Source organism: Manis javanica, chromosome 7 (assembly GCF_040802235.1).
Source record: "Manis javanica isolate MJ-LG chromosome 7, MJ_LKY, whole genome shotgun sequence".
Taxonomy (NCBI): Eukaryota; Metazoa; Chordata; class Mammalia; order Pholidota; family Manidae; genus Manis; species Manis javanica.
Genome location: NC_133162.1, coordinates 35057661 through 35069480, shown reverse-complemented (window position 1 = coordinate 35069480; position 11820 = coordinate 35057661). Strand labels below are relative to the sequence as shown.

Below are 11820 nucleotides of genomic sequence, written 5' to 3'. Positions count from 1 at the left end.
TTTGATCAGCTACCTGAGTCGCCTAACATTTATACCCAGTGTATCCACACCTCAGCCAGGTCAGTATAATACTGATTTACTTACATGCTCTTTCTTTAATCTTGCGCTAAGGAAAGTCCTAACTATAGAAAGAGTAATTAATCAGAGCCATCCCTCTCAATTATTGTTAATTTAGAATTGGAAGAAACTTTCATCACATTCCTAATTTCCTTTAAATGATCTCGGGGGAGCTCATCCAAACTTCCCATAAAGTGATAAGCAACTCAGTCATTTCTGAAAAGTCACTTACGAGAAACAACAAAAATCGCAGTTAAAGGGGAGAGGAAAGGGGAGAGTTAGTATAGAAAATAGAAATGTCCCAGAAGAAAAGGATTGTGGAAGCTGAAAAAAATGAAAGACTTCCACACTAAGAATTCCAAAGTAATATGCAAGATAGGGGGAAAAATTTAAGGGCTCTTTGTAGTGGAATAACAGTAAGAAAATTCAGCTCGGGAAATCCATTCCTTTAAAAAGGACAACAAGCAGGCTGGTTCGACTTCAGTAAGATCCACCACCAAGATGGCGGTGGGACTAAGCCCCTTCTCCAGCCGCCAAAAGGCCCTCGCTTCACATTTCCCACAAACCCCTCCGCGCGGCTCCGCTCGCCGAAACCAGCCAGGCCCGTCTCCGGCCACTGCGCATGCGCGGCGCGACGTAACGTACGTTCCCAGGGCTCCTCCTAGGAGGTGGCGGGAGGGGCCTTGCCAGCTTCCGTCGTCGCATCGCTTCGAGGTTCGAGGCGCAGGTTCGCCCTGCCTCCGCCACCACAGGGTAGTCGGGGGTCGCGGGGCCGAGGGAGGGGCGCTCGGCGACCCGGCCATGGGACTTCGCGGAGCCCGGTGACAGCAGGGAGCCGAGCGGCCCGGGCCCTGAGCGCGTCTCCTCCGGGGGGCCTCGCCCTCCTGCTCGCGGGGCCGGGGCTCCTGCTCCCGCTGTTGGCGCTGCTGCTGGCGGCCGCGGCGGCCAGGATCATGTCGGGCCGTCGCTGCGCCGGCGGGGGCGCGGCCTGCGCGGGCGCGGCGGCCGAGGCCGTAGAGCCGGCCGCCCGCGAGCTGTTCGAGGCGTGCCGTAATGGGGACGTGGAGCGTGTCAAGAGGCTGGTGACCCCCGAGAAGGTGAACAGCCGCGACACGGCGGGCCGGAAGTCCACGCCGCTCCACTTCGCCGCAGGTAACCAGTGTCAGCGCTGCCTCCGTCCGGCGCAGACCCCATCTGCGCACGCAGGCTCACAGCCTTGAACCTCACCGTGCTTGCTGCCCCGGTCTTCCCCCTAGAACTCCGGCCCCGCTCATTTTGCTTTAGTGAGTGGGGACTGAGGAGAGGAGATCGGGGCAAGGGGTTGGGGAGCAAGCGTGCCGCGCTCACTGGGAGGTGGGGTTTTTTTGTTTTTGTTTTGCTTTGTTTTGTAGCAACAATACCTGTACCAGCTTCCGGTCTTGCTATATACACAAAAGAGTAGGGGACGTGGTAGGCCTTGTGATTTCAAAGGTCAGTTACCTCCAAAGTGTCGTTGCAAGTTCCACTATAATTTTTATCAGTCCTTTGGGTTAAGGTTTTAAAGGCCTTTCTAAAGTGCAAGAATGTAGTTTGGAGTAGCTTAATTGGCCACTGACACATTAGCGTTAATGGCTTTCTGGGTAGTCAGTCATTAGTCGATTTCTGGGGAGACTACAACTGGAAATAGTCAAGTTTGGGAGAACTGAGGTGTAACTTAAGCTGGATGCGTTAGGGTGGTCTGCGCCCGCCCCCCGCCAACACACGAATGGGCCAGGATGGTATAGCCCGTGAGGAAAAATTACTTAAGCTTACATGTAGAATTTACATGGGGACTAACTAATCTCACCTCATTCTGAGGTTTAGGTAGTTTGAGTTACTTTCTTTTAATATTTACTAGGTTCACTTAGTAAGTGTATTAGATTTAATTGAAGAATTTTAAAGAACTTGAGACATTGAGCTAATTTTTATGAAAGGATTTATACTTTTCACTGTAAGGAAAAATTGTGACTGTATCTCAGCCATGCATGATTGAAAATGGGAGTAGTTTCTCATACTTCTGAGAATCCTGGTTGTTTATTTCATGTATTACATGATTGTTTAAAATCAGTTTTTGAAAAAGAAGCAGCACTTTGTTCTTTTGGAGTAGAAAAGGTGAGCAGTATAAGAAAGATTGCCTTGTTCACAGATAATGCTTTTACACTTGCTACCAGTTGGAGATTGTTTGCTTTAATATTTCCCTTCTTCAAAATGTTAATACTACTCAGAGGTGTACTTTCTTGATCAGTTATAACTTTGTTGGGTTCCCACTTGGGAGCCCTTTTAAGGGAGAAGTTTGGACGACTATAGGTGGGAGGACTAGAAACAGCCTTTGGGCCCCAGAAAGGGAAGGGAAAAAATACTAAAGTCAGATATTACCTGTTAAGCCATTTTGCCTCTAGTTTCCATGACGAATGCTTGCTTTCTTCAGGTAATTTGGATTGTCCTGTTTGACCATGTAGTCAACATTAAACAACTGATTTGGCAAATTGTCATAACCAACTGGTACATAATCCAAAGGGTCGTGTTACTTAGATTCTGTTCACTTGATCTGTAGGACAAAAATAACCAAGGAAGTTCTTAGTTGATAGCTTTCAAGAATTTGGTGCACTAATGAGTTCATAGCTGAAAATAGTAATATTTAGAGGTTTAAAGTTAATGAGATTAGCTTCTTACTGAGCTTGCCTCCCCCACCATACCACTCTCACTCAGTTCTGCCCCAACATTTCAAAGTATTTTTTGCATGCATTTCATAGATTTCATTGTGGTTTGTTGAGACTGAAATGGAAAACTTATTTGAGGAACCACCCACTTCTCACAATTTACCCACATTTTAAGGTACAGGTTGTAAGATTAAGAATTTAATATACAAAAAGTAATAAAAATAAAAATGACTAATAGTCTACATTAAACCAGAGTGTTAAAGCCCTGTGTTTAAAGTCAGGCTTGTAAGAAACCTTTTTTTAAAATTAGTTTTATAGATTTGATCTAAATTATTAATTATATTAATGAAAGAACCTGTTTTCTTCATTTTTAAATAAATTCATCCAGCTGTGTTTTCTCTTAATATATGAAGAATATATTTTAAAATCCCTTTTGTATGTAGTAAGTTACCAGTTTCATTGCTGTGCATGTCATCGGAAGCACATAGGTGGTAGAACTGTGTAACTGCCTGACCGTCAGTTTCTCATACTTGTACATTATAGAGTAAGCCAAAGTTTGGAGGTTCTGTTGGGGGAGGACATGTTTTTGACTTTTTGTTTTGATTTCCAAGGAACAGGAATGAGAGATAAGTACAGAACAAGGAAAATGAATCATGATAGAAGAGTAATTTAGGAAAAATTTGTCTTTTCATCTGAAATGTTTAACCCAATTAAAAGAGCAGTCAGTTACCAGTCCCAAAGGAGTTAAGTTCTTCTGTTAATGAAAAAAGTAATCAACATAAGCAGCATCTTTTTTTCTATTAGGTGCTTTATATTATTGAGCTAGATTACATTTCTTATGGGTAAGTATGCTTTAGAAGTCACTTCTAATGAGAAAAAAATTATTTCTTCTTCAGACTCACCACTCTCTCCCCCAGCAACATTTTTTTTTGTGACACATCACAAAACTTGTAGAAGCAGGTTGGTGGTAGGGAGGCTGCAACTCTAATATTGCTTAAAACAATAGCTTCTGAAATTCTTGACAGTGTAGTCTCCTAAAAAACAACAGATTTTAGTGAAGGAGATTGCTTCTCTGAACTTATTTCTGAGGAACTTTGGGAGAAAATCATCTTGTCCACCATAGCAAAAGAAAGAAATATAATATTCTCTAAAAACTTAGAACTTGGTGGAGGGGAATAGAATTCCATAGCATGAGAATCTTAAATATTCTTTGGAGTATGCAAGAGGTATCATTCCCTGAAGAATTATGTAAATCATTTACTAGGTTTAAAGAATTCAGGTACAGAGATGGTGGGAAGATAGATAGATAGATAGATAGATAGATAGATAGATAGATAGATAGATAGATAGATAGATAAAACGTGTTATTGGACAGTGACAAGTGGAAAAAGTATTATAGAGTTTTAGCTATATAAGGCAACACTTTGTATGTCTGGTGTTATGTTACTGTTCTGTATTTGTAGTATGCCAATCAGTCGTGTACATTGGACCTTCAATTATTACAGTCAGTTGTCTGAATTGCATGTAACGGATTTTTTTTTTTCAGAGGAGGAAAGTAGAATTACAGCATCTGGAATTTATTATACAAGTGAGAGATAAGAAAACTAGAGTTACTTATTCTAGAGATGAAAGACTAAAGTTAGGCACTGTTACTGTCTTCATGTATATGGAAGGCAGTCAGGTAAAAATGTTGAGTGGGTTATGATTTGTGTGGCTTCGCCAGTCAATACTAGGACCAGTAGGTGAAAGATTACCAGGAGTTAGACTGCCTTTAACAATGTGTTCAGTTGTGGAATTGGCTGGAGCTGTGCAAGCAGTGACTGGATTGGCATCTTTCAGAGGTGTTGTAGAAAGTTCCAGCATAGGGTGGGCAGTTGGGCAAACAGATCAGAATCTGACTGGTATAAGAAAGTAAGTGAGTCCCCCAGTTGAAGGTTTTAACAATTCTACTATCAAAGATATAAAAGCTTTTGTGATTGCCATTCTTATCTTTTCCCAAAATTGTGCCATTGAAGACCTCCAATAATGTTTCAATAGCATTTCCTAATTTTGGCTATAGGCCAATGTCATAATTATGGGAGATGCACAAAATGTACCCACATTCCTCACCTAGAACTAGAGTTATAGATTATTATTCCAGGATTGGTTTTTGTTGTGGGGGATGATTATATCCTACACCAGTAGAAAACCCCAATATCAAGTATAGACCAGTCTCTTTAAGAATTCAGAATCTTCCTTATAAAATCTCCTGGTGTATTATCAAGACTTGAGCTATACCTTTTTCCTCAGCTCTTGCTGAACTTAGGGGTAGATAATTGACTTCGAAAACAACTACTTGAGTACTTGTTTCAGTCCTTCCCCATTCAGACTGTCAGAATTTCATCACCTCAGAGGCCATGACATCCTTTTCCAAGCTTCTCCTAGTCTTAACCAGACAGATTAGTATATCTGTCCCAAGTTGAGCTAGGCAAAACCTTCTCCCTTGTATTCCTCATTCTTAAGAAATGCATGTGGGACATAGCTTTTCTAGATCTTAGTAACTTAAAAATTCATAGTAAATGAAAAGTTTAAAATGATACCCCTCTGAAAACTCTGACAAGTATCCTAGCTATGTAAGTCAAAACTGAAGGCTGCTTGATTATATGTTCTCAGCTCCCAGACCACAGGAGTCTTCTCTGTTTCGTGACGTTTGTTTACGTTTTCTGTTTCTGACAAATCTGTTGATTTCCTTCTGACAAGGCCTACATGACACCAGCCTACCTTTAGATTGGCAAGACATCACTCTCATTTCATATTGGTCAAGTTGTATCATCAATGGCCCTTGGGACTGTAAAAATGGGGAGGTGGTGGCTCTCAGTGATGCTGATTCCCTAAGAGTCTGAGTTGGTTTCTCTGTAGTGGCTTGAACCTCCTCACAGCTTTTTGGAAGCCATTCAGATGAAAGCATGCTTCCAGTATAGCAGGAAAATAAGATACTGTTAACAATAGGCATCGTTGGCAAGACAGTTGCTGAAACTGATGTCACCTAGGTGGTAATGAAACTTGACGAGAGAAGTCATAGACTGCTTTTTTTTTTTTTAATGGTCACAAATCATCAACTCCATATTCTTTGTGAAGGTCATTTGTTTACTATTCCAACAAAGTATTAGACGTGCGCTGACAAATGTTTATCAAGTCCTGCTGTATGCCATATACTGGCCTTGGTCAGTGAACAGAAATGAACAGGACATAATACCTGCCATTAAGTGACATAGTTTACTGATCAGCCCATTTGCTTTCCAAATAAACCTGCTTTGTTTCACTGTCAGTACCTTGTATTGAATTCAAACTCAGTATATGATTTAATCAGGATTTTCACACGTAGTGTTTGGAGATGAGTGTTATCCCATAACTGTAAATTAAAGCACAGTGTATCCTGAGCAGCCATGACCACTATTTTAGGCTTCTGATTCCTTTGTAAAGAGATCCTCAGGATATGGAGATTGGCATTGACTCCAAGGATATGTCTATTCATGTTCTACCTGGCCAGTGAGAACATGACCGGAATATACCTTACAGGGCTACTTTTTCAAGAAGTGAGTACTTAACAGAAGCGCTTTGAACTATTTTGAGACCATAAGAATGGGGATTTCATCAGGAATTAGCCCTGAGTTTGGGATGCATCTTAAATCTAAAAGTTACACCAAACTCTCAATAGTGGAAGATACTTAAATTTGAAACGGTTACCTACTGACAGTGCTCTCTCCCCCACCCAAATAATTTTCTTTCATGCCAGCGAGTGGCTTCAAACATTCAAAATTTCAGGCTTCTTGAGGATAGCAACATGAGCAATGTTCACATATATAGTCCTTACAGTGTGACTTTGCAAACATGTTGGTCTCTGCTGTCAGTCTCCAGACTAGTGTCAGACATCTTACTGGCTAGGGAGTTATGTTGATAACAGTATTATTGAAGTGGAAGTCATTTGTATCTTGGCCTGTTGTTAACCATGTAAATATAATCATTTGACCATTTCTATCCATCTCTTCCCCTACAGCTAAGACTGCAGTTTTCAGTATTCTGTTATACATGTCAGTTTGAGTTTCTCTCTCTTTAACTGGTTTTAAGTAGTCCTCTTCTCTTCCCACTGATATTTTGACAGAAGGCTACAGGTAGCCTTGACCTATCTTCAGGTAGATCATCAACCCTTTGGAACAGTTATCTTTCTAATTGGCACTGCCTCTTGTAAAAACTAGATATTCTGCTGTAACTATTTCTGTGCCCCCCTCACTCTCCTTTATTGGGAATTTAGCCTGTGAATCACCATTTTGATTATTTCAGATGTGTTGATTACCACCAAAAAGTAGTGGTCCTTCATCTGAAAGTGCTTGGGTACATCTGGTAACTTTCCAAAAGAAATACCTCTCCTGATTTTTCTTTATTCTGATTGTTTTAAAGCATTTTATCCAAGTGGGTGCTGAATGGCTGGATAACAGAACTGTTGATTGTGGCAACTGTGGATGGCTTACTTGGGGAGCAGTATGATGCATAGTGCCAAGGCCATATAAAGAAGACTCGTGTCAGAGGATAGTGGCAACAGATTTAGCTTTTTCCTCCTTGAAATTTTCCCTCTTGGCTTCTGCAACACCATGCTTGCTTACTTTTAATTATCATTCTCCTTTTCTCATACTGTGATATATTAATTCAGCAAAAGTCAACAAAATCGCTGTTGCCACATAGTGTGAAGGACACTGGAGAAGTGGTGATGGACTAAGGCAGGCATGGCTCCTGCCCCTTATGGAACTTAGGAGTACAGGAGATAAGTAAACAGTGATTACAAATTTTAGTACTTGCCAGAGGATACTGGTATGAACAACGAAAACAAAAATTTCTGCTTTTCTGCAGCGTGCATTCTAGTGGAAGAAAGGGGAAGACCAAGTAAATTAAATACTGTTAAGATAGAAAATAGTGTAAGTGGGCAGAATGAACTGCTTTAGATAGGATGATCCTCCTTACGGTGGTGACATTTAAACAGTGTAGACAACTGCAGAGAGCGAGGAAGGAGCAAGTCTAGCCAGAAGGGCAGCTTATACTAAGTCCCTGCAATAATGTTGACACATTTGACAAACTGAAAGAAAGCTGAATCGTAGTTCAGAAAGGAAAGAGTGGTATGAAATGAAGTTAGAAAAGTAGGTAAAGGCTGGGGTTCACACAACAGGCCTTATAGGCCACGGGAGAGTCATTGAATTTTATTCTAAGAGCATCCATTGGAAACCACTGAGTTATTTTAAACAGGGGTATGATATCATGATTGTTTTTAAAAGGTCACTGGGGACAAAAGTGGAAATGAGAGACCCAATTAGAAGACTGTTGGAATAGTTCAGGCTGAAGATGGTGGAAGTTGGATTAAGACAGAGTGAGTGGAAATGAAGAGAAATTGGTGAATATCTTGCATTTAAGATGCCCTTGAAGTATCCAAGTGGAGATATGTCCAGTAAACAATCTGGAGTTCAGATGAAAAGTCTAGACTGGAAATTTAAATTTGAGGGTTGGGTGTCTAGGTGGTACTTACAGCCATAGGGAATAGATGAGATAAGGGAAAAGAGGGTAAAGAACTAAGTCTTTAAGGAATCCTGGTATTTAGAAATTGAGTGGAAGAAGCAAGAAGCCCTCAGGTAGGTAGAATGTGTCCAAAACATGAACTCCTCATCTTCTGCCACAAACCTGTTTCATCTGCAGCCTTTCCCATCTCAGTAGATCCACTCCTCCATTTCTGAGCCCAAAAAACCTGGGGGTCATCCATGACTCTTCTCCCATCTTGTCCTTGCGCCTTCTCACACCCTACCCTCACCCCACACCTTATCCATGAGGAAACTATGTTGGCTTTACCTTAGAGTATCTAGAATCTGCCAAGTGCCACCAGATTATAGTCCATACTACCTCTAATACCCTTAAGTCATCTGCTCTTATACCCTTAAGTCTAGTCTTAACACAAAGCCAGAAGGTATTTTTCACATGTAAATCATATCATGTAACTTAATCAAGCTCAAAACCCTGCAGTGACTCCATTTTCCTCACAGTAAAAAAAGCCAGAGTTCTTACAGTGGTCCTCAAGCCTGTCTGGCCAGACCTCATTACTTATAACTCATCTCCTACTAGGCTACCCCTTTCTCACACAGCTCTAGTCACACTGGCCTCCTTACTGTTGACCAGGAAGGCTAACTTCCTCTCTTTAAAGTCTCTGATCAAATGTCACTATCTCAACAAGGCCTGTAGTGACTTCCCTGTGAACTTTACAACCACTCCTCACACACACACACACACACACCCATACCTTGATCACCTTCTGCTGCTCTTTTTCTAATTACCTATGTATTTTTTCCACTTATTGCTCATCTCCTCCACCTCCATATAATAGAAGTCCCAGGATTTGGTCCATTTTGTTCACTAGTATGACCCCAGGCACCCAGAAAAGTGTCTGTCACAATAGTAGATATTACCTGATCGTTTGTTAAATGAAGGGATGAGACAGGAGGAAAACCTGCATGATGTCATAGAAACTTTGGAGAGGATGTTTTGGGAAGGAGTCAGTAGTTGTCAAGTGTTGTTGAGATTTAGTCAAATAAGGACTAAAAATGTGTGTCCTTTGGATTTAGCAACATGGAGATTTTGAGTGACCTTGATGAAAGCAGTTATAAGGCTGAAGCAGAAGCTAGATTGCATTTGGGAGGTAGAGAATTGGTGGCAACCTTTAGAGATTTGGTTATACAGTGGAGCAGAGAAATGGAAATGTCAGTTTAGAGAGAATACTTTTTATAAATAAAAACAGAAGATGTAGAACATGTTTACATACTGTTAGGGATGGTCTGGTAGAGCAAGACAGGTTAGTGGGGGTGGGCAGAGAACAGACTTTGAGAAGGTAAGAAATGACTACAGTGCAAGGTGAGAAGAGATTGATCTTTGATAGAAAATACACTTCTTTCAACAAAACAGGTGGAAAACTATCATTGTCTATTCATCTTGATTCATAAATCCAAAATGTCAGTCTCCAGATCATACTGGTTCTTGAATTCAAGAGCCACAGAACCTTCGACTTTCTGGGCATTTAATCCACAAATACCTCAAACTAATCATTTCTAAAAACAAATCATCTTATCCCACAAAACCTGTTTTATTTTGTATCTCAAAGATCCAATAGTCACCTCCATTCCTACTCTTCCTTTCCCCATATTAAAGTCACCAGATGTCAGTTTTCTCATCTCTCCTTAGTTATGCCTGGCAACATTGTGCACAATAGCAAAACATTAGAAAACAGCCTAACTATTCATAAGAAAGGGAACTACATATGGTTCACAATTTACAGTGGTTCAGTTTACGATTCTTTGACTTTATGATGGTGGGAAAGCAATATGCATTCAGTAGAAACTGTACTTTGGATTTTGATCTTTTCCCAGGCTAGCAAGATAGTCAGTACAATATTGTTTAATTATGCTGGGCAGCTTCCAGTCAGCATGCTATCATGAAGGAAACAACCAGCTCACTTAAAACTATTATGTAACCATACAGTCATTCTATTTTTCACTTTCAGTACAGTATTCAATAAATTACATGAGCTATTTACAGCACTTTATTATAAAATAGGCTTTATGTTAGATGATTTTGCCCAACTGCAGGCTAATTAAGTGCTCTGAGCACGTTTAGGCGGGGGAGGCTTGGCTTAAGCTTTGATGTTTGGTAGGTCAGGTGTATAAATGTGTTTTCAGCTTATATTTTCAACTTTTGATGGATTTATTGGGATGTAACCCCATTGTAAGTAGAGAAGATCTGTAGTTAAAATTATGACACTTCTAACTAATAAAATACCTACTGATAGGAGTTGATTCCTAGGATATTGTTAGATCTTTTTAAAGGAAGATGCAAAATGGGTTTTTTTTTTGAAGTATTAGATAATTGCTTGCCCTTCAGTGACCACTGATAATCTTATAGCAGTTATTTCTCATATTGTTTCTAAGAGTTTCCTTGGGAATACAGGGGATAATTATCATTGGGTCTTTGTAAGGAGGAGGAGGATTCAATATGAATACTTTCATTTTTATTATATTTTTATTAGCACATTTATTTTTAGCATGGCTTGTGCTTATTTATTCTAATTTGATGTTTTTGTTCTTGTTTTTGTTGAGAACTTAAATGTGAATATTTTGTTTTCTTCTAGGGTTTGGGCGAAAAGATGTAGTTGAATATTTGCTTCAGAATGGTGCAAATGTCCAAGCACGTGATGATGGAGGGCTTATTCCTCTTCATAATGCATGCTCTTTTGGTCATGCTGAAGTAGTCAATCTTCTTTTGCGACATGGTGCAGACCCAAATGCTCGTGATAATTGGAATTATACTCCTCTCCATGAAGCTGCAATTAAAGGAAAGATTGATGTTTGCATTGGTAAGACTGTTTACTTTGCAGAATTTTTCTGAAATAGTTTATAAGTATTCTGAATTTAAATTTAATTCACTTGGTAATACCATATTCCACCAGGCTTAATTTAAGTATTAATTTAAATACTTAACAGTGATTTAATCTAACCAGTATTTATTGAGTATCTTTTTACAAATAATAGTGAGTTTAAGTTCTTTAAAGAGTACAAAGTTCCTCTTCTCTAGAAATTCGGATTCTTTTGGGAGGTAAAACACAGAAAGAACCAGATTAAGGCCTGGTGGAAGTGAACAGGGAGTGTTAGAGGAAAATGAGTGCAGTGACTTGGCTGGAGACTTGGCTGGAGTCAAGTCCGTCCTTCCTGGACTCTTTCCAGGAAGTGCTGGAAGAAAGGTTGAAATGGTAAGTAGGTAATCTTTATAAAGAGCTTTTAATCCCAGGCTAAGAAACTTCATATTGTTATGTAAGTATCATTGTTGAATCATTGAAGACTTTTAAGGAAGTGTCCAGTGTGATGAGAGTAGCATATTTTAGCGTGATCTGGTAGGGGGCTGGGTAGAATGGATGGCATGGAGATTAACTAGGGAGCTATAAAATAACCCAGATAAGAAATGATGAAGGCCTGAACTAGGATTGTTGAAGGAGAATAAACAAAGGGTAAATAAAGAAGCATTTGAA

The 11820-nt window shown here is 40.1% G+C and overlaps 1 protein-coding gene across 3 annotated transcripts in view; it reads left to right on the top strand.

Moving 5' to 3' along the window:
• Window positions 1-766: 766 nt before the first annotated feature.
• Window positions 767-11820, top strand: part of TNKS2 (tankyrase 2) — a 56759-nt gene continuing 45705 nt past the window's right edge. Inside the window, exons 1-2 of one of the 3 annotated variants that reach the window (XM_037002580.2) lie at window positions 767-1209; window positions 10927-11151. In XM_037002580.2, the coding sequence (XP_036858475.1) occupies window positions 1011-1209; window positions 10927-11151 (424 nt within the window). In that variant the 5' untranslated portion in view covers window positions 767-1010. The remainder of the gene's footprint in view (window positions 1210-10926; window positions 11152-11820) is intronic. The other 2 variants (XM_037002577.2, XM_017645655.3) reach the window with 2 other exon arrangements.